General features: G+C 48.9%; 1 protein-coding gene across 1 annotated transcript; it reads right to left on the bottom strand.

Moving 5' to 3' along the window:
• Nucleotides 1-1,688: 1,688 nt before the first annotated feature.
• Nucleotides 1,689-22,748, bottom strand: LOC118176282 (fibrinogen-like protein 1-like protein). Its single transcript, XM_035343194.1, has 7 exons — nucleotides 22,635-22,748; nucleotides 21,571-21,616; nucleotides 21,130-21,207; nucleotides 20,760-20,863; nucleotides 20,142-20,295; nucleotides 3,370-3,501; nucleotides 1,689-2,456 (listed from the first exon to the last, which is right to left on the bottom strand). The coding sequence occupies exons 1-7, from the start codon at nucleotides 22,746-22,748 to the stop codon at nucleotides 1,828-1,830; spliced, it is 1,257 nt and encodes a 418-aa protein (XP_035199085.1). The 3' UTR covers nucleotides 1,689-1,827.
• Between the last annotated feature and the right edge of the window lie 294 nt (nucleotides 22,749-23,042).

Below are 23,042 nucleotides of genomic sequence, written 5' to 3'. Positions count from 1 at the left end.
TCCCTTGACCTGCTGGCCACTCTTCTTTTGATGCAGCCCAGGATGCAGTTGGCCTTCTGGGCTGCAAGCATGCAATGCTGGCTCATGTTGAACTTTTTGTCCACCAGAACCCCCAAGTCCTTCTCTACAGGGCTGCTCTCAATGATTTTTTTTACCCAGTCTGTACTCCTGTCTGGGATTACCCCAATCCAGCTGCAGCATCTTGTACTTGTTGAACTTACACTCATTTAGTTCACATGGGTCCACTTCTCCAGCCTGTCTGGGTCCCTTTGAATGGCATCTATCTTTGAATGGTCTTCTATCGTATCAACTGCACCACTCAGCTTGGTGTCATCTGCAAACTTGCTGAGGGTGCACTCGATCCCATCATCTATGCCATTGATAAAGATACTGAAAAGCACCGGTCCCAAGACAAATCCATGAAGGATGCCACTCATTACCTGTCTCCACCTGGACATAGAGCCATTGACCACCACTCTCTGGGTGTGGCCATTGAGCCAATTCCTTATCTACCAGATGGTCTACCCATCAAATCCATATCTCTCCAATTTAGAGACCAGGATGTCATGTGGGACTGTGTCAAAGGCTTTACAGAAGTCCAAGTAGATGCCATCGGCTGGTCTTCCCTTGTTGACTGATTACAGTCATTCCATCACAGAAGGCCAGCAAATTGGTCAGGCATAATTTACCATTGTTAAAGTCATGCTGGCTGTCCCACATCATCTCCTGGTACTGCATGTGCCTTAACACTGCCTCCAGGAGGATTTGTTCCATGATCTTCCCAGGCACAGAGGTGAGGCTCAATGGTCTGTAGTTCCCCAGGTTGTTCTTTCTACCCTCTTTAAAAATGGGAGTGATGTTTCCCATTTTCAGTCACTGGGGACTTTGCCTGACTGCCATGATTTTTCAAATATGATGGAGAGTGGCTTGGTGACTGCATCAGCCAATTTCCTCATACATGAGAGATGTGGGAAGCCTGACCACTAGTCAAGACTGAGGCAAAGAAGTTAAGTACCTCTGCCTTCTCTCCACATCTGTTGTTACCAGTTTTCTGTCTTCATTTGTCAGGACCATCATTCACAAACCTGACAAGGCAAGATGATGCTGGCCTGGCAGCCCTGTTTAGGTCTCCAGGTCAACATAGGTATGGCTGAACTGAGATGGTGCTTCCTCCTAGCCTCACCTCTAGCTGTTGGCCATGTGGTACTGCATCCCGTTTTTGAAAGATCCATACCTTGAAACTCATCTCTCTTAAGTGCAAGTTTTATTTTTAAATCCCCATTTGAATCTTGTGAAAAATTTCCCTTTTGCTTTCTTACTGCACCAGGAGCCTCCTGGCAGAAGCAGGCATCAAATGAAGGACATTTTCACATGTCTGTCCAGGTTCTGAAAACAATTTTATTCTGCAAGATGAACACAGGCTACAGCAGAGGTATGGCCTGCCTGGCCTCAGAGCACCTTAGGACAGGTTACTGAGTAATGAATGATATTTTTCTGCTTAAGTCAGTGGTCATCATGTCTAACTTCAAAGGAGAAAGAGAATGAGCCCTTGCTGGATCAGGAGGGTTTTAGCGTAGTTTTCTCCCCAGAAGCACCATACTTGGAAACTGAATTGTTTATAAAGTCTTATTCTACTAATGATCCTAAAAATGCATCATAGGTGACAGGCCATAGATAAAGCAGGGAACATCATTACTTTTCAGGAGAAGAGGAAAAAATAAAAGGTCTTTTGATATGCTGGAACACCCCTATTCACCCCCAGCCCTCAGCCAATAAAGAGTGGCCCAGCAGAGCACTGATCTGGCCATGTGAAAGTGCAAAATAATGCTAGTGGTAAGGAGCTGGTTTGATGAGGATAAGGGAGGATTTGCAGTCCCCTTTACACAGGCTACCCCATGTCATGCCACCCTTGAAATTCAGCCGTACAGAATAACATGCCGAGTACCACCACCCACCCCCAGAGTGGGATGCACAGTTCTTTCTTGAAGTGTCTTGATCCATGTCTTTTGTGGAAAATTTCATGTTGTTGTGCACATTACTGGGATTGTTTGAGTCCATGGCATCCCCTGCTGTCCCTGTGTAGGAGCCCAGCCTCAACCGGTAGCCATGGGACTCATCTTCCACACTGAAGAGGTTGTAGTCTGCAAATTTGATGTTATTTTTGGTATCCCAGATGACAAATCTGACCTGGTAGACCTTCTGCTTGGCAATCTGATGAATGTACTCGGTGCCCAGCCAGTACTCACTGCGCACGTTCCCAAAGCCATATTTATAGGTGCTCCAGGACTCAGCCCAGGTGACAGCTGTGTCTTTCTGGTTCCTCTGGATGACCGTCCAGCCCCCGTTTGTCACATTCATTTCACAGTACACCTTGATGGGGTGGAGACCTGTGGGCTGGATTATGTAAATGCCACTGGGGCTGCCAGAGACAAGCTCGCTGCAGTCTTTGGGCCAACCTGGGATAGGTGAGAGAGTGCTTTAACAATAACCTGTGCAAGACAACAAGACCATGTTTCACCCTATGGCAGGATGGACATGTGGCTGGAGTACTCTAGAGATGCTCAGCTGCCCCAGTCCTTAAAGGTCAATGTGCTTCACTGGAGGTGAGAGTGGGTTGACCTCAGCACTTTGCTCCTTTTCCCTAACAGGATACCTAATAGAAAGGCCCTAGTCCCACTGGGCTACGTTGGTATCAGGCCAGGAGACTGATAGGGACACTGGCAGGCTCCTCTGGGTCTCCTGAAGAAGAGGCTGTATGGCTAAAATGGGGTCATGCTGGGCAGGGAGGTGAAGAAGATCTTGCCCCTGCCAGCAACTTAGGGAACTGAGGAATGGCCTCTTCCAGCACACATACACCTTCATCGACCTGCATGGTGTATGTGCACACATACACAGAGGACTGCAGCCTGCACTGGGTATGCTTCCTCACATCCACTGCCCTCTATCCTGGAGCAGGTCCAGGGCTAGGGATGATAGAAGGCTCTTCTCCAGCCAGAGCTGGCAGTACCTGAGCATACGACACTGGATCCCCCCTGTGCTGGCTGGTGTGATCTCCCCTTGTCTTCAACTCACTTGGTTTAGGATTGCACCCTCCCAATGCAGTTAAGTTAGTCCTGCAAGATGGGCAGAAATCTTCTCCACAAAGAAGCAAAGCCTGGGGCTGATGCTGCCTCTCCACATTCTGCCTACCTGTATATACTATGGACGAGTTTCATGGATCTGAGGCACTGTCACACACTTTCCCCCATGTGTTACTTTATTAGGCAACCACTAGCTGAGAGCACTGGTTGTGCCAGCTGGGCTGGCCCAAACCAAAGAACTGAAATGGGATTAGTGAGAGCACTGTGATGCCCATGGGATGCTACGTACTGGTTTTCTTCAGAGCACTTGCCGAAGTGTTGGAGAGAGTTTTCTTGAAGATGTTTAGGGTTTGCTTAGGCATGGAGAGACCTGGGGCAGCCAAGACCAGAACACAAGCAAGAGGTAGAAGGCACTGCGTAACTAGAAAGGGAAAAGATGTAGAAAAGATGAAATGCAACCCTCCCTCCACAGAAGTGGTAAATCCCATAGCTCCAGCACTGCACAGTGTATCATGACCATCTGAGATGCTGGAATGCACCAAGTATGCTTGTAGCATCAGACTGGTCTGTGCAAGCTGGAGAGCATGCCAAAAGGCCTCATCTCTTTTACCCAAGGGGTAAGTATCCTTGCCTTTTTTTCCTTTGCCGGCTCTCAGAAAGCCATGTATGAGATGGTCTCAGTTGGAGCAAAGCACCCAACAGCTGAACGAGTCAAGTTTTCACAGGGACACATTCCTAGCCTCCAAAACAGGGAACTGACTGGGGTGAGTCAGACAGCGGTGTGCTGGTATATAAAGGGATGTCAGGCGAGCAGTGCCCTAAGAGGACACTGGTGCCACCATGCACCCATTTGTGCAAGGAACAGTGCAGAGTGTTTCCCTGTTGTTGGGCTGCCCTATTGCTGCTCCCAGCAAATGGGCTGCTCCCATTGATAGCAAGGTGTGCCCCCCTTCCCCACTCACCCATGGTGTCGGTGTGTGAATGCCTTCTGAAGCGCAAAGCTGTGGAGCTGCAGGTCTCACAGAGGCCTTTGTAGTGTCCTGTGCAGTGGGAGGGGTGAGTGAGTCCAACCCCTTCTCAGCTTCTTTTCTCCTGGAGGTGGAAATCAGACTTTTTTTTTTTTTTTTTACTTTTTTTTTTTTTCCCTCACTTAGAAAACACAACCTGAGAAGAAGGTGACTGTGGTTCTTGGTACATAGCTTTCTGAGCTGGAAAGAAAATAATACCTGTGCCAGTAAGAATTCTTGGAATGTTTTCTACTGTGAGTGCTTTGCTCCTTGGATGAAATTTCTGTTGGGAGCAGCGTATCTGGGAGCTTTGAAGAGTGCTGTTCAGTAAATAAGTGCTTGGATGACAGTCATCATTCAGCATGGAAAGCAAACACTGAGGATGCCCCCACCCCTCACCATTTCAGCAAAGGCACTGCCAAGTCAAGTGGTTCTTGTTTAATGTGCTTTTATCAGGCCCAGCCTCGCTCTTGGTGAGGAATTTTCAGCAGCCTCAAGGCTCCCAGAGTGACTGGCTGTTGTGGGACAGAGTTTTGAAGTATCCGATGGTTTCTGCACTGCATGACAGCAGGCAGAGGGGTGTGGTGGAGGTGGTCAGGGGAAGGCAGGAGAGCCCTGTATTCCCTAGTGAGCAATGATCCTGAGCTGCGAGGAGCCTGCTGAAAGAGACTGAATTAAAGGTTACTGTTGATTAGTCAAGACAGCTGTGGTCTCTGGGGCACTGCGTTTGGGAGACTAGTCATGCAGAATGGATAGCTACAGAGGAAAGCAAGTGTCTGCCCAGGAATGGAGATAACCTGTGTGGAATGGAGGGCAGCACTGGGGTTCTGAGCATGTGCAGAGGGGAATGGGAGGGCATGGTCTCAATGTGCAGAGAGGAAAGGAGAAAACCTGACCATGCATGGAAGGTAATGGCCAAAATTTGAGCATGCTCAGATAAAAATGTAGGAGATCTAAAGGGGTGTTGTGGGGTGGGGGGTTGAACCTAGGTACTGAGTGCCCAAAGAGGGGATCTGAAAGTAGATGGAGGGCAATGGTGGGAATCTGAGAGCACTTGTCATGGAGAAGAGGGACATGAGCCTGCACAGAGGGGAGTGGGCAGCACTGAACACACAGTGAAAGGAACAGAGGAAATCTCATCATGAGGGGAGCAGAAGTGCATGCATATGGAAGTGGAGGAAACCTCAGCATACAAGGGATCTGTTTGTGCAAGGATGACAACAGAGGGGTTCTAAGCGAGCATGAGGAGGGGAATTGGAAGGATGTGAAGGTGACTGGAAGGGAATGAAGAGTTTTGACTGTGCATAGTGGGGAATTGGAGATGTGTGGAAGGTCATGATGGGGAATGGAGGTCATCTAAAACTGATGGAACTGAATGAATCTGAGGGTGAATGGAGTAAGACGGAGGGAATCTTAAGAGCACACTGAAGGGAACAGAGGGAATTTGAGGGTATATGGTGCATGGTTTGAATTTGAGGGTGCATGGTTTGGATATAAGGCACTGAGAATGTACTGAGGGACTGGAGCATGCAAGGGGGAAGGAGAGAAGATCTGAGCATGCGTGGGTGGGAACTGTGGTGTTCTGAGGCCTGGGTAAGGGAGCAGAGAGGAGCTATGAGCATTGAAAAGGGAATGGAGGCTAATTGAGGGCCCACAGACAAGAACAGTGGGAACCTGAGCATGCACTGAGAATAATGGAAGGGACCACAATTGGGGGAATAGAGAGTGCCCTAAGGAAAAGGGAGGCGGATCTGGATGTGTACAGGGAGAAATGGAGAACATCTGACTGAACATGGAGATTAATGAATAGTTGTAATATTCTCTCTGATGCTCCCTAGGGTCTTTTATTTGCCATCTGGTGCAATGCAGAGGCTTCCATTTGGTCCTCTAAGATTCACCACATTTACTTTGGCTGCACCCATCCAGAGGCCTCCATTTTCCCTCCTGCACGTCAGATTCTCCTCCATTTGCCTTCTGGTGCAGCACAGAGCCCCCCCATTTTTTTTCCTTTGCACTGCATCCTAGTGGCCTCCATTTGCATTGCTTTAAATGCCGGAGTCCTCTGCCTGCCCTCAGGTGCTCTTTAAGACCTCCATTGCCTTCTCATGCACCATGCTTCCCTTTGCAAAACTTATCATCCCAGAGACCCTGGGAGGGAGCTCTGTACGGGATGGAGGCCAAGCCAGCAGGTGCTGTCAGGACCAGAACTGGGAGTAGGAGATGCAGCACAGACATAGCTGCTGTGTAGCACTGGTGGGGGCCAGTGGCAAAGCCTCAGCTTAAAAGTGGCCTTCAAGGGAAAAAAAGGGGCAGGCCCTCACATCTAACTTTTTTTTTTTTTTTTTTTTTTTTCCAGATCAGCTTGTTTCAGTGAAGTAGCTGAGCTTGAACTTGGCCAGCTCAACTTCTTAACTCAGACAACTACACTCCTAGAAGGGGAAAAGGACTCAGAAAACTGGCAGCAGCCCACCCTCACAACCAGCAGTAGCATGGGAATCTTCAGAACAACCTGTGGCAGGGGGAGCAAACCTGAATGGCAACTGGGGCCAGCAACTGCTTTGGGATCTGGGTCTTCCATGCCTACAGGGAAGCACAAGGTTCTCAACTGCCAGTCCATTACAGGTTTGTGTTTCCATAACTAGGACAGAAGGATAGATTCTCTGGGTGCTCAGGTGCCATGGTTACTCTAAGGTCTCTTGGGTTACTGCCCTCCCATGGGTCCTCCTCCCATCTGCAATAGTGATAGTGGTTGGGTTAGGGTAAGGGTCTGTTTGCTCTGGGGAAATTCAGAAGCCACGAAATTATGGGAGGTCCTGGAGTTTACTAGAGGATTGTTTTGGAGGGTGTGACCATCCAGAAGGATCAGAGGAAGGGGTACTGTGAGGTGGCACCTTATAAGTGTGCTGTGACAACTCATTGTCATGTGAAGCCTCGTTGCTTCAATTTGGGTAAGGTGTTTTCTGGCACTCCTCAAGTAAGGTTGGATAAATCAAGCTGCTGGGGAGTGCATCTGCACAGGTATGTAGAAGGATGGTGTTCCTTTAAGGGTATCTGGTCAAGGACCTTGTTCATTACAGCAAGGGATAATAAGAAACGAAGGAGGCCATAAACAAGAACATGCGAACATGCAGGAACCAAAATGTGACCAAGAAATGATAAGGGAGGCAGAGATGGAGACCAAGCCTAGTCAGTCATATTCATTGATGAGGGCATGTGAGAATATGAGAATGTGTATTCCAGCATGGTTATCTAATTGGAGACCCTGCCAATCAGGAAAGGAAAAAGGGGGGAAGCCAGAAACCAAAATATACCAAGACACAGACCTGACCAAGCAAACATGGAGACAGTGACAACAAACAAAACTCACAGTCATACTGATTGATGGACTATAGAGAAACTATAGGCTCCACTTTGAGGAGAATCAAGCTAAGTGAGGGGGGCCTGGACTGGAAAGGATGCAGGAATCAGTAGAGCTCAGCAAATCTGTGAGGGAATGTGCAAGGGGAAGGAGAGCAGGGAGGAACAAAGGTAGGTAGAAAACAGTATAAAAGGGGTTGGTTGCATGTAATACAGGGCTTACAGGACTGGTATGATTATCTGTATCAGTATGATTATCTGGTTGAGCCCTGCATCTGATCACCACAGTCTATATTAGCTTCTTATATTTTCTTATTAAATCTTGTCTTAATTCTCTTTCTCTGTGTAATCATACTCTATCTCATGTGTTTGTGCTGCACGGTATAAGTGCAAGGTATGATGTGTGTGTGAGTGAACTATTAATAATGACTTTCTTGTCCTTCATGTGCCTGGACATGGTATCCAAGATTAGCTGCTCTATCATCTTCCCAGGGATTGAGGTCAGGTTGACTAGCTTGTAGCTCCTCAGGTTCTCCTTTTTGCCCTTCTTGAAGATAGGATTGATATTTACTTCCCTCCAGTTTTTGGACACTTCTGCTAGTCACCTTTATCAATCAAAGTTTATCAAGAGTGGCCTCTCAATGATATCTGCCACTCCCCTCAGCACTCGTGCAGGCCTGCATTTTCCCTAGTCTTCTTTTTTCTGTTCATGTACTGTAGAAATCTTTCTTGCTGCCCTTCATATCCCTTGATAGATTTAACTCCAAGCCAGCCTTGGCTTTTCTAATCCCATCCTTGAGTAATTGATTCTCTTTATTCCTTCAGGGTCACCAACTCCTTTCTCCTCTTGTACACTTCTTTGGTATGTCTGATTTCAGGCAGGTACTCCTTGCACATTTGTGCAAACCTTCCACTGCTTTTGCTTGATTTCCTGCTTGTTCATAGTAAAAACATAATATAAACATATAAAATAAAAGCACGTCCCCTGTTTTTATCGATGTTTTTGTTTGTGGGGTGAGAAATGTGGGCTGGTAGGAATCCATCTCTGTGGATTCCTCTGCTTTGGTTGGCAAGGGAGATGGTGCAGAGCATGGCACAGCACCTCTGGGGTTGCAGGTACACTGATGCACTGACATCCTCTTCCCTAGAGTGGTAGCCAGGCCTGAGAGCTGCCCTGGTCTCTTGGGAGGGTCCACCCTGACCAGCTCATCTCTGAGAGTGTCAGTCCTAACCTTTGTGAGCCATGAGGGACTGTTCCCCTGGGTCAGTCCCTTTGGCCAGTCTCCGGAACTGGAATTTGTGCTTGTCAGCTGATGGCTTCTGTGCCAGAGCTGCAGCAAGGCTGCCTCATCAGCTGCTGTATAGCTGAGGTCCCCACACAAAAATGTATCCAGAGCATGGAATAAAAGAATCAGAGTCCTGGAGGACAGTGTTACTGCACTTGATCTAGGGCCAGCCCTTCATCAGGGTACTGGTACTGCTGGATGCCTGATACCTGTTGAGTTAGCCCCCAGCATGTGTGCCCTGGTTTCAACTAGGATAGAGTTAATTTTCCTCCTAGTAGCTGGCAGGGTGCTGTGTTTTGGATTAGAAGAGTGTTTATAACATGCTGATGTTTTAATTGTTGCAGAGCAGTGCTTACACTAAGCCAAGGACTTTTCAGCTTTTCTGTAGCTGTCTTTATAGCATTGCGCTCTGCACTTGTAGTGAGAACAGCACTGATACCACACCAATGTTTTGTCTGTTGCTGAGCAGTGCTAGTACAACATCAAGACTTCTCTAAACCTTCCAAAGCCAGTAGGCCAGGGGTGGGCAAGAAGTGGAGAGGGGAGATCACCAGGTCAGCTGACCTAAACTGACAGAAGGGATACTCCATACCATATGATGTCACACTCAACAATAAAATGTGTGAAAGGAGGAGGAGGAGGGGAGGCTCTTGTTATGAAGATATCTGTCCTTTCAAACAACCACTATGCCTATTGAGGCCTTGCTTCTCAGGATGTGGCCAAACATCACTTATTGATGAGAAGTAGCGAATATATATTTTTTTCTCTCTCTGTGCTTCCACTTGACCTTTGCTTGTTTACCTCTCTTCCCCCCTTTTTCTTTTTAACTAAATTATCCTTATCTCAACCCACGAGCCTTTTTAAAAATTTCTATCATGCTTTCTTCTCCCCCTCTTCTTCTGAGGAGGGGGAATGACAGAGTGGTTGTGTTGGAGTATAGTTGCCCAGTAGGCTAAAACCACCACAGTCACTGAGGGGAAGGAATTTGTAGGTGGCTTTGCACTGTTTCACACACCCCTGTAATGAGGAAGTAAGCAGTAGAAACAAAAACTTGAGCAAGATCGAGATAAATAACTTGGTTGCAGTGTTAAAGATGACCTTTGGGCAGTGGCCAATTGCTGGCTGGCTTGAGGCGCATGTCTGAGGGTCTCTAACTGATGGTATGACAGATTCGGGCATATGGACAGCACATGAGGCTATGGGGAAAGTATATGTAGTGGAGAAAAATGGCAATAAAGGTCTTCTGTTCAAGAGCCTTCTGGAGTCTGTGTCTTTCATCCCTTCAACTCACCAACGTTATAGTAAATAATTTCCTCCTAATATCTAATCTAAATCTACCCTCTTATAGTTTAAAGCTATTACTCCTCATCCTATCACTACACTCCCTGACAAAGAGTCCCTCCCCAGCTTTCCTGTAGGCCCCTTTTAGGTACTGAAAGACTGATAGAAGGTCTTCCCGGAGCCTTCACTTGCCCAGAGTGAACAACCCCAACTCCCTCAGCTTGTCTTTGCAGGAGAGGTGCTCCAGCCCCTTGATCATTTTTTGTGGCCCTCTTCTGGACTCATTCTAATACTTCCGTGTCTTTCCTGTGCATGAGTGGTGGGTGACTCCAGAGCTGTAAACAGTGACATAGGTGAGGTCTCACAAGAGCAGAGCAGAGGGGAAGAATCACCTCCATCACCCTGCTGGCTATGCTGCTTTTGATGCAGATCAGGGTACAGCTGGCTTTCTGGGCTGTAAGCATACATTGCCAGCTCATGTCAAGCTTCTCGTCAACCAACACTCCCAGGCCCTTTTCCTCAGAGCTGCTCTCAATCCATTCTCTTCCCAGCCTGTATTTGTGCTTGGGATTGCCCTGGCCCATATGCAAGACCTTGCACTTGGCTTTGTTGAATCTCATGAGGCTCACACAGGCCCACCCCTCAGGCCTTCCCAGGCCCCTCTGGATGGCATCCTGTTCCTTCCCTCCAGTTCCCTCCACCACACCACACAGCTTGGTGTCATCACCACACAGCTTGGTGTCATACCACCCCGTATGGTGGACCAAGGGAAACCAGCTGATGTGATTTTTTTGGACTTCAGCAAGGCTTTTGACACGGTCTCCCATAGGATCCTACTGGACAAAATGTCCACCATACAGCTAAATAAAAACATCATACAATGGGTGAGCAATTGGCTAACGGGCAGGGCCCAAAGGGTTATGGTAAATGGGGCTGTGTCAGGCTGGCGGGCGGTCACTAGTGGGGTCCCTCAAGGCTCCATTTTAGGGCTGGTACTTTTCAATATTTTTATAAACGATCTGGATGTAGGAATAGAAGGTATTTTGAGCAAGTTTGCTGATGACACCAAACTTGGAGGAGTCGTGAACTCGAATGAGGGTGGAAAGGCCTTGCAGAGGGATCTGGATAGGTTGGAGAGCTGGGCGATCACCAACCGTATGAAGTTCAATAAGAGCAAGTGCCGGGTCCTGCACCTGGGACGGGGAAACCCTGGCTGCACGTACAGACTGGGCGATGAGACGCTGGAGAGCAGCCTAGAAGAGAGGGATCTGGGGGTCGTGGTAGACAGCAAGTTGAATATGAGCCAGCAGTGTGCCCTGGCAGCCAGGAGGGCCAACCGTGTCCTGGGGTGCATCAAGCACGGCATCGCTAGTAGGTCAAGGGAGGTGATTGTCCCGCTCTACTCTGCGCTGGTGCGGCCTCACCTCGAGTACTGTGTGCAGTTCTGGGCACCACGGTATAAAAAGGACATGAAACTGTTGGAGAGTGTCCAGAGGAGGGCTACGAAGATGGTGATAGGCCTGGAGGGGAAGACGTACGAAGAACGGCTGAGGTCACTGGGCCTGTTCAGCCTGGAGAAGAGGAGGCTGAGAGGAGACCTCATCACAGTCTACAACTTCCTCGTAAGGGGGTGTCGAGAGGCAGGAGACCTTTTCTCCATTAACACCAGTGACAGGACCCGCGGGAACGGGGTTAAGCTGAGGCAGGGGAAATTTAGGCTTGACATCAGGAGGGGGTTCTTCATAGAGAGGGTGGTTGCGCACTGGAACAGGCTCCCCAGGGAAGTTGTCACTGCACCAAGCCTGTCTGAATTTAAGAAGAGATTGGACTGTGCACTTAGTCACATGGTCTGAACTTTTGGGTAGACCTGTGCGGTGTCAAGAGTTGGACTTGATGATCCTTAAGGGTCCCTTCCAACTCAGGATATTCTATGATTCTATGATTCTATGATCAGCAAACTTGCTGAGGGTGCACTTGATCCCACTGTCCATGTCACTGACAACAATGTTAAACAGTGCCTGTCCCAATACTGACCACTCATTACTGATCTCCACTTGTACATTGAGCTGTTGACCACAACTCTTTGAGTGTGACCATACAGACAATTCCTTACCCACTGAGTGGTATTTGATTTGACATCAAATCCACGGCTCTCCAATTTAAAGACAAAGATATCATGGGGGACAGTGTGAAATGTTTTGCACAAGTCCAGGTAGATGATATCGTTTGCTCTTCCCTTATTCACCAATGCTGGAACCTCATCATAGAAGGACACTGTACTTGTCAGTTACAATATGCCCTTAGTTGGCTGTCACCAATCACCTTCTTATTTTCCACGTACCTTAGCATATTTTCCAGGAGGATCTGCTCCTTGATCTTGCAGGGCACAGAGGTGAGACTGACTGGCCTGTAGTTCCCTTGGTCTTCCATTCTTTCCTTTTTAAAAATTGAGTTTTTTTTTTTTCCCTCTTCCAGTCAGTGAGAACTTCACTTGACTGCCATGACTTCTCCAATATGATGGATAGTGGCTTACCAATTACATATGCCAGGTCATTCAGGACATGTGGATGTATCTCATCAGGTCCCATGTACTTGTGTACCTTTAGAATCACAGAATCACAGACTCATTTAGGCTGAAAGAGACCTCCAAGATCACCTAGTCCAACCTCTGATCTAACACTAACAAGTCCTCCACTAAACCATATCCCTAAGCTCTACATCTAAACATCTTTTAAAGACCTTCCAGGGATGGTGACTCAACCACTTCCCTGGGCAGCCCATTCCAATGCCTAACAACCCTTTCAGTAAAGAAGTTCTTCCTAACATGCAACCTAAACCTCCCCTGGTGCAACTTTAGCCCATTCCCCCTCATCCTATCACTGGACATGTGGGAGAATAAACCAATCCCCACCCCGCTACAGCCTCCTTTAAGGTACCTGTAGAGAGCAATAATGTCACCCCTGAGCCTCCTCTTCTCCAGGCTAAACAATCCCAGCTCCCTCAGCTGCTCCTATGCTGGGTCTGTCTGGGATGGAGTCACCTTTCCCTGCATCAGCCCATGCTCTGCACTTGTAGCTGGGACAGCACTGGTATCATGCCAGTGTTTTGTCTATTGCTGCATAGTACTGGCACAGCATCAGGACTCCCTCCAAGCCCCCAAGAGCCAGCAGGCTGGGGGTGGGCAAGTGATGGGGAGGGGACATGCCAGGGCAGCTGACCTAAACCAATCAAAGGAATATTCCATAACACATGATGTCACACTCAGCAATAAAAGGGGGACTCCCGTGGGGGAGGGGGCTGTCCTCCGGAATGACCATTATGCGTTTTGAGGCCCTGCTTCCCAGGACATGGCCGAATATTGCTCGTTGATGGGAAGTAGAGAATAACTTTTTTTTTTTTTTCTTTTCCCCATCTTCTCTCCCTTGAATTAAATCATTCTGATCTCAAACCTCGAGCTCTTTGTGTCGTATTTCCCCGCCCTCCTCAAGGAGGAAGGGGGAGTGGGAGAGTGGCCATGGTGGAACTCAGCTGCCCACCTGAGTAAAACCACCACAGTCCTTACTGGCACCCAATGTGGGGCTCGAGGGTTGAGATAACAGTAGAACTGATTAAAGTATTTACAACTAACATACTTGCTAGTCACAATGTTTGGTTTGCTGTTAATATTTTTCTGTGTAACTGTGTTGTATGTAATTTGTCCTCTGTTCTCTTTTCTCCTCTATATCTGATCAGAGAACATGTTAAAATCTGTGTTTGGTTTCTTTATCACTGTGCTGTAACATACTGGCCTTCAGTTTCGTGTGGTATTCAGGCCCTGCACTGTTATCATTCTGGTCTCCTGGAGATTATATTTTTGGAAATATTAAGAATTACACCACCTTCTTTTTCTCCCCTAGAAGTCAATTTGTGAATAATATTGGGAGTGGTGCCTTCTTCTTCTCCCCCTGTGGGCTAATTGCAGCAGCCTTCGAGTATCTTGAATACCCTTGGTTGGACGTCATCCTCCTATTACTAGTTGTAGTGCTTTTCTTCCTCCCTAAGGTCAAACAATTCATTAAGAATATCATCCAAGAATCTGCCCCAAGACAAAGTAGTTGTGGGTGGCAAGGTGCGTGTGGGGATATGGGCAGGTACCTGTCATGGTTGTCTCCTCCAATGCTTTTTCACTTCACATCCTAACAAGTGTGAAATCCAAAAAAAACTGGTAGAATGTTTGAAAGACGTATGCCCTGACCCTGGCAATACCAGAGAACTCCACCAGCTTATTGCACAGTGCTGGGGTCTGGCTTACACCTACCAAATGGTAATTAACACTGCCCAGCAGTGGGGAAGTTTCTGCAGTTTCAGCAGTGGGGAAGTTCTCTCAATGACGAGATAACACACACTGTGACCACAGAGGACCAACCATCTATGGTATCAATTGCCCCTATAGTCAAGACAAAACAATGGAAATGGAAGTCAGCTCGTTTAGTAAGGGAAGAAGCTCCCACTGAGGAGGAGGGAGAAGAGGAAAAGGCAGACAGCTCTAAAGCAGCGTCATCACAACAACATCAGGGAGAAGAGACCGAAATCATAAATGAATCAGAAAACACCTGATCTCTATCCTTGAGTGAGTTGTGAGAAATATGAAAGGATTTCAGTTGTCATCCAGGTTAGCACATCCTCACCCGGATGCTTTGATGCTGGGACACTGGGGCCAATAGCCAACAACTAGAAGGCAATGAAGCCAAGTAGCTGGGATCCATCTCTAGAGGAAGGATCATTGACAATAACTGGAAGACAGGCACAAGTTCTCAGCCTCTGGAGGTGACTCCTGGCAGCTGTGAAAGAAAGGTATCCCCACAAGGAAGATACTGTATATCAAGTAGGCAAGTGGACGACCATGGAGAAAGGTCTCCAGCAACTGAGGGAATTAGCTGTGCTGTAGATGAATTATAGTAATTTGAACCATGAACAGACACCTAAAGACCCTGATGAAGTCCAGTGCACAGCATCCATGCGGCGGAAGTTTGTATGGTCTGCACCCTTATCACATGCCAGTATACTAGCAGCAATAAATTGGGATGAGGGGATGTGGCCAATAGTGGATACTGTGTCCAATCAGCTTCATAAATAGGAAGAAAATCTCTATGCCCCAGTACAGGCCTGCATTTCAGACGTGGAGAAACTGTCCCAATGGTTAGAAGAACACATAACTTCCTCCTCATATAGATGGAAGAATCTTTCAGCTACTAAGTGCCAGCATTCTCTAGCTCAAGCAAGGGAGAATCCAGGATGCACACCATGGAGCACCTTGTGGTTTTATTTATGTGACCATGGTATGAGGAAGTGGGATGGTGAACTGACCTCAGCCATAGCTGCTCGGGATGCGAACTGCGGAAAGATACAGAAGCAAGAAAAGAGGCCACTAGGAGGATTGCTGCCCTCTGTTGGGCAGTCCCCTAGAGGCAGTAGAAGGGCTAGTATTACTCCTGACCCTGACGAAGAGACCTCTGCTTCACATTTGGAAGAATTAACTGACAGATGCTCCAGCCAGGACTAGTGGAGCCCTGCCTCTGGCCAGGTAGAGGAGAGGGACAACTGGATTTACTGGACTGTGTGGATTTGATGGCCTGGCACACTGGAACCACAGAAATATAAAGCTCTAGTGGACACAGGCTCACAGTGTACCCTAATGCCATCAGGCCAACAAAGAGCAGAACTCATCTGTATCTCTGGAGTGACGGGGGATCCCAAGAGCTAACTGTATTGGAAGCTGAAGTGAGTCTAACTGGGAATGAGTAGCAAAAGCACCCAATCATGACTGGCCAAGAGGCTCCGTGCATCCTCGGCATAGACTACCTCAAGAGAGGGTATTTCAAGGGTCCAAAAGGGTGCTGGTATGCTTTTGGCATAGCTGCTTTGACCACAGAGAAGATTAAGCAGCTGTCTACCCTGCCTGGTCTCTCAGAAGAACCTTCTGCTGTAGGAGTGCTGAGGATTGAAGAACAGTAAGTGCCAATTGTGACTACACAGCTCTTCATAAGACTTGTTCTTCAGACTCCTCACCAGCTTCATTGCCCTTTTCTGGACATGCTCGAGCACCTCAATATCCTTCTTGTAGTGAGGGGCTCAAAACTGAACACAGTACTCAAGGTGTGGCCTCAGCAGAGCCGAGTACAAAGGGAAAATCAGTTCCCTAGTCCTGCAAGCCACACTATTTCTGATACAACCCAGGATGCTTGCTGGCTCATATTCAGCCGGCTATCAACCAATATGCCCAGGTCCTTCTCTGCCAGGCAGCTTTCTAACCACACATCTCCCAGCCTGTAGCGCTGCTTGGGATTGTTGTGCCCCAGGTGCAGGACCCGGCACCTGGCCTTGTTGAACTTCATACAGTTGGCCTCGGCCCATCGGTCCAGCCTATCCAGATCCTCCTGCAGAGCCTTCCTACCCTCAAGCAGATTGACACATGCACCTAAATTGGTGTCATCTGCAAACTTACTGAGGGTGCACTCGATCCCCTCATCCAGATCATCGATGAAGATACTAAAGAGAACTGGCCCCAGTACTGAGCCCTGGGGGACACCACTAGTGACCGGCCTCCAACTGGATTTAACTCCATTCACCACGACTCTTTGGGCCCAGCTACCCAGACAGTTTTTAACCCAATAAAGCGTACGCCAGTCCAAGCCACGAGCAGCCAGTTTCTTGAGGAGAATGCTGTGGGGAACGGTGTCAAAAGCCTTACTAAAGTCAAGGTAGACCACATCCACAGCCTTTCCTTCATCCACTGCAACATGCTCTGTGCTGGCATGGAGATCCCTGCTCTGCACTGCATCCTCTATGTACAAACTGTGGTTACTCACAGAGTACTGGCACTGGTGTATTGAGCCCTGATGGGATACAAATCTACCACAGAGGGGACTGGTTACTACACGGGCAGTTGTCCAGACAGTGCTGATCCCTAATTGAGCTGCCTATTCATGTCCACCAAAAAAACAGTTGGCAATCAGGTGGTGAGGAGCCTAGGCTGTCGTCTCTTCTCTCCATCCTCCCCACCACCCCACACCTTCAAGGCTGTGCCAGGAATCTTTGCATGTCAAGAGACTGCTGCAATAATTCCTATGCCACCTGTTAGGAAGCCAGAGGGGAAATTGATGTCTAATAACCAGAGCATTTCTTGCAATGTGATCCTTTATTACATCACAAAAAAGAATTTTGTTGTTCAATACAGGCAAGAAAAAGGAGTATCTGCTGCCAGATATCATGAAGCAGCTGCAGGATGCTGACAAAGGCATCAGCACATGAGCCCTCGTTGTACTCAGGAACATGTTCCCTCTCATGGGGCAGAAGAGGGATGGTCCCATCACTTTGCAGCTGGCTGAGAAGCTTCTGACATCCCATGATCATGTGAGGGTAACAGGAGAGCTGAAGGCTCTATTCGTGGGTATGTGGGCATGGTCATGCCCGTGGTTTGTGCCTGATGCATGCCTGTGAATTGTGCCTCCCACTGGAGACATCTCCCTGGGTGTTGTCAGAAATATTTTAACCCATGTTTCTCAGACTGTTCCCTGTTCTGCCCTGATTGTGCCTTTGGTGTCCCTGTCTTTGGTGTCCTCTGTTGTGGCACTGCATCAAACCAGTCTTTTTTCTGCCCTCAGCTGCTCCATGACATGTTGAGTCCCTTCCATGCTTGCTGTGGCATGGGGCAGAGACAAGAAAAGAGCCTGAGATGTCTGAGAGAACGGGGGAGCCCATGCCCTATGGCTCTCTCTTCCTGTTACCCTCCATTTCTTGTGTATGTTCCTGTCATCAGTACTTAGGATCAGAATAGCTCCTTCACACTACATGGCTGTCCATCTGAGGGAAAACAGTGATTGAAAAGATTGCAATTCTTTTTTTCCCCAGTCCAATTCTTAACAGCACAAGAAATAGGCAAGCATCACAAAAATACGCTGAGTTCTTAATGGGAAGCATTATTATTATTTATTATTAAATCAAAAATATGAGATGCAGCCTCTAGGTGGCCCCATTGTGTTACCAGATAGCTGCAAGACAAGAAATTCCTCATTCCTTGCTCAAGACTGCTGTGCTGTCAGTGTCCTGTGGCTTTGGAGGAATTCAGATGGAAATCCAGATGAGGAAAGATTTTTTACCAATTATTTGAGAACACAAGAATCAAAAGGATGTGGACATACTCTTCTGAGTTTGTTGCCTGTTTTTTCATATTTTTTTGGTAACTTTTGTTTATAACATAAACACCAATTTTAACAAAGGTATGTATGACTAGAGTCACTCAAGCTGCACCTGAGTGATAAAAAATGATATAAATTAGCTTAAGGGATAGAGGGTGTTGGGGAAGATATCATTGTGAAGGAAAAGATCCTATCTTGAAAGATATCTTCTGACTTCTGGGATCAGTCAACGGGCTGAGCCTCTCTTCCACAATTGGGATGACTTTGGGTAAGATTTGAATGTTTGGTTATACCAAGTGTCTCCTCAGGAAACTTAGAAATCTCTATAGAGTTGCTTCATATCTTTTAACATGTTTGTAGCCAGGCCTTATTACTCATACTTTTGGTATTTGCACGTGCTTTTCAGACAGTGAATTTATCATTAGCAAACCAAAGAACCTGTGTATCTGTTGCTTTAATAAATTGCACTGCTCATTAAATGTAGCTGTGATAGTTCTCATTGAAAATGACCAAACTCTTTCTAAGTGTGGCTGTGGTAGTTCATGGTATGTGAGTAGACTGAGGGTGTAGTACATTGTTTGTGAATTTGTAATCATGATAGTTCAGTACCCTGAATGCAACCAGACTTATAACAGCTAACAGGTAATAAATTATAATTTTGTATCAGAGTCAAGTTCTCTACCATTCCACACAGGAAAAGAGTTAGGGGAATGACCCAGGTGTCCTCGTGCAAGAAGAGCAGCTATTTTGATCCCCAGGATTTGATCCATTGTGTCAAGCTCCTGTAGTGTAAATCCAACTGAATCTGAACTCTCCTTGGGGTCCCTGTTGTCTGGGTCTTTGGGATACCTGGGAGTCACAGGGGTCTGTGAAGCTCTGAAGGTTTCCAGAAACACCACCAAGAGGTCCTGGGAGGATGAAGGAAGAATGGAGAAAGAGTAGGAGGCCCTATATCACCATTTTCTGGGGGGAGGAGGATCATGGGGCAGCTGGGTGTACTGGGAGCCATTGAGGTGTCTCAGGGTGAAAGTATGGGGTCTTGGGGAGTCTTGGGCAGCTGGATCCCCCAAATGTAATTTGGGGGGGGGGGGGGGGGGGGGGGGGCAAAGGGATTATGGGAGTTCTGGGGAAAATGGGTGAAAGTGACCGGGTCTCAGGGGCAATTAGGGAGACCTAAGTCTGGGAGAAGCAAGACGGCAAAGTGGTCTGAGGTAGTCCTGGGCAAGTGAGGAGTCCCAGAATGGGCCTGAGGATGATGGGAGTTCCAGGGGAAAATATGAATGATGCCCTGTCAGTTTATGAGTCACAATTGTCTATGCCTCCCCCCCCCCCCCCCCTTCCTCACATTTGTAGGGATTCCTGCTTAGGGACTGGGAGATCAGGGGGATTCAGGAATACCATGCTGGTCTGTGAGGTACTCCAGAAGCATGGGGATTTTGAGGGTTGAGTTTATAAGTTCAGGAGTACTTACACCAGTAGCAGCACTAGCCCTATGAAGCCAAGTGCCAGCCCCAGCTCCAGTAACACTGTGGGCTGCAGGGGAGTCCTGCCGTGGGGCCAGCGCAGCACAGCTCTGAACTGGGCCTGGAGTCCCTGCTCTGCTTCCACACTTCCCCCTGATACTGTGGGGATGCAGGCACCTAGGGTCAAAGGGTACTCCTCCCCAGGAACCAGGTGCCCCGGCAGCCCCTACTCCAGTCACAGACATAACAGCCCCCACGGGCCCAGGCATCTGAGGGTTCCTCCCCCCACTCCACATGCCCCATTGCCCCTGAGAGGAGCCAGGCATTGGGGAACACCTGCTCCACTCCAACCTCTCTACCATGGATCCAAATGTTCAAGCACCCTGCTCACACACACCCCAATTCCTCTTCTGTTGACCCAGGTGTCTGGGGGTCCTGCTCCATCCCACAATGCTCACTGCCCTTGGGGGACTCAGGTTTCTGTGCACACCATTGAGGTAGAAGTACTTGCGGGCCAGGGTCTCAGACGGGGCCCCCAGGCGACAGGCAATGGTTCCTAGGGTGGGGTCCTGGAGGGTCAGGCTGGGAGGTTCCCCCAAACTCTCCTGCAGTTCCTCAAACAGTGCTAGGTCCTGTGTGCGTATCTGGACATGGGGGAACATGTCAACATTGCCTTGTCCACTGGGATCATGCAATAGCACATGTGCTGTGCAAAGGCACCTGTGTCATGCTTGTCATGTCCCCCTTATGCTCCTTGTGCCCTTTGTCTCATGCATGTGCATCGCACCTTGTCCCCCACATGCTCTTTGTGCCTTTCTGTGTACTACACGGGCATGCATAACCACAACATATGCACAAGTTACTTCCTTCACGAGTGGACAGGAATCTGTACTGCCCCACCTCCTGCTCACTCACCCTTCATATGGGTGCTAGCTTGCTTCCATCCTGTGCACACTCTCACACATGCTACTTATCACATTTATATCTACAGTATAAGCAATACTTCCATCTAGTGATAGTTCTCATGCCAAGCACAGAAGTGGTCTTGCTATGCCCACTCCTCTCATGAATGTCTATACATACTCTTGCACATGCATAAGCTACTCACATCCTTGGCAAACATCCAGGTAATGGGCAGGTCTGGAGGGACAGCAAAGGGCACATCACAGTGCAGTGTGATGGCTTCATCCTCATGGACCCACACATCTTGAACTGGGAACATTGGCGGACATGTTAACTTACATATGCTCATGCATTCACAGAAATGATTGCACTCATGTATGAACACACATGCTTATACACTCACGGTGGGCATGGGCTGGCATGCATCCTAGCACATTCTCATGTGCTCATGATGGGCTTAGCAGGCATGCCCACATGTCAGAAAGGAAGGTTGTCCCAAGGGCCCTTGGGGCACCCAGCTCTGGGGTAGTTCTTAGCCCAGCCTGGATGATCTGGGTCGACAATGGCGCTCCTACCTGGGCAGTCAAGGGGGAACTGGCAGTCCACAAGGCGGCAGGTTGCACACTGGAAGATGCGGGCAGCTGGCTGGTACCCTGGGAGGGAGATGTTTGGTGGCCCCAGAGGGATAGGAGGTGTAATAGGGGAAAGGGGGTGGCAAGACAGAGGGATAGGCACTCACCACAGGGGGGGATGCAGGCTGGAGCTGGTCAGGGAAGCATAGTTAAACTTGAGATCATTAGGGATCCATATCCCTGTGATGAGCTCAGCCCTTGTCCAGCCCTTGTTTGGCAAGCCTGGAAGCATCTCCAGGAAAGGTATGCCCAGGGTGGGGGTCCCAGGGGTGTAGATGTCCAGGGGAGGGGGAGTTTCAGTCCCTGGCATGGGAAAGCTGGGGTGGGAGTCCCAAGGTTCACCCAGGTGGGAGTCCTGAGTGGGGATCCCTGCTGGGCCCATACCTTCTTCCAGCTGGCTCAGCTTCACCCATATTGTATTGATGGCTTCCTGCAGAGACACCTCAAAAGGCTCTGGAGGCTCCCAGATGTCCAGGTGAGACAATGTTCCCCCTCCCCCCCCCCCAACCCCCCAGTCTCAACCCCACACTCCTCCACCCCCAACTCCCCAGATTCCCTGTACAACACACCTGAATCCACTATATCCATCCTGGAGTTTCATGCATCCCTAAATATCCCCTTAAAGCCCCAGACTCTCTATATGCTGAAGCTTGTATGCGCTCAGGATTCCCCAGATATCCCCTCACACCACCCCAGACCTCCATAAATCCTATATTCCCAGATCGCCATTCATGTCCTCCATATCCCATCCCTCATGCCCCTAACCTCTCAGGTCTCATCCCCATACAAGTTGCTGCTTACTTATTTCCTTCTGCTTCTCCAGAAAATGCAGGGCATCCATGATGATCTCCCGAAGTGCCTCACGCTGACCTGACCCTGAGACCAGTACAAGGCACTGGGACCTCTACAGGGTCAGGATTGGAGGTTCAGGGTTGGAGGGTTCCACTAAGGGCTGGGATCCTGATCAAGGTTTAGGGGTTCTGGGAAGGGTCAGGTATCCCTGGGGATCCCTCAGCTCTTGAATAGGGCTGGGAGTTGATGGAATTCCCTAGTGTGTTCCTGGTCAGGGCTGGGTGATCAACAGTGTTCCAGGCAAGGCTGGGAATCCCAGAGATACTTGGGATCCAGGTCATAGTTGGGGGAGTGCCAGACAGAGTTGAGGGTGCTGGAGCATGGTCCCTGGGGTCCAGGTCAGAACTGGGGAGACATGGTTGAAGGTCCCCAGGATGCTTGTCTAAGGGGGGTTCCTCTTTAGAAAAGGGGTCCCCAGCTACCAAGGGTCCTGTCCAGTGTCAGAATGAGGGCCTTGTTTTTTGGGGAGTCCACAGAGGACTCTGGGATCCTGTTCAGGGTGGAGATCTCCACTGAGATGGTTGTTCCTAGGGTGCCAGTCAGGATGGGGGTACCCAGGGAGGTGGATGTTCCCAGGGGTCCCACCACGCACCTACAGTGACAGGGGCAAGTGGCACAGCAGCCTCAGCAAGCGCCTCCAGGCAGTGTTGCTGCTGGGGGCCCTTGAGGGAGGTCCTGGTGATGTCATGGCAAAAGCGGGTCCACTGCATGGGAGGCCCAAAGCAGAGCAGGCAGGGGTGAATCCCAGGAAACCAGGGTACCAGGACTACCCACTGCCACAGGCCAAGTTCCACTGGTTGGATGCCTGGGTGACCTGGGAGCCAGGGGGCCAGCACCAGCAGGAAGGAAACCCACCACCACCCCATGTTCCCAAACCATAGCACCTATATGCATAGGTCCCTGGGGAACAGGTTGGTTCCTAGATGGGGCCCAGCTGCTTGGGTATCCAGGGAACACGAGGGTTCCTAGGCGGGGCCCTGGTGGTTTGGTCCCCTCCTCAAGGG

Source organism: Oxyura jamaicensis, chromosome 19, assembly GCF_011077185.1.
Source record: "Oxyura jamaicensis isolate SHBP4307 breed ruddy duck chromosome 19, BPBGC_Ojam_1.0, whole genome shotgun sequence".
Classification (NCBI taxonomy): domain Eukaryota; kingdom Metazoa; phylum Chordata; class Aves; order Anseriformes; family Anatidae; genus Oxyura; species Oxyura jamaicensis.
The sequence above is the reverse complement of the archived record's forward strand: the minus strand, read 5'-3'. Positions and strand labels throughout refer to the sequence as shown.

What these genes read in the sequence shown, in the direction of transcription:
- LOC118176282 (XM_035343194.1), bottom strand. Translation starts at nt 22,748, where the DNA reads ATGCAGTGGACCCGCTTTTGCCATGACATCACCAGGACCTCCCTCAAG. An exon ending in TGCCACTTGCCCCTGTCACT is followed by an intron (nt 21,617 to 22,634) that starts GTAGGTGCGTGG and finishes GTGTCTCTGCAG; the next exon opens with GAAGCCATCAATACAATATG. An exon ending in CAAGTACTTCTACCTCAATG is followed by an intron (nt 3,502 to 20,141) that starts GTGTGCACAGAA and finishes TTCCCTTTCTAG; the next exon opens with TTACGCAGTGCCTTCTACCT.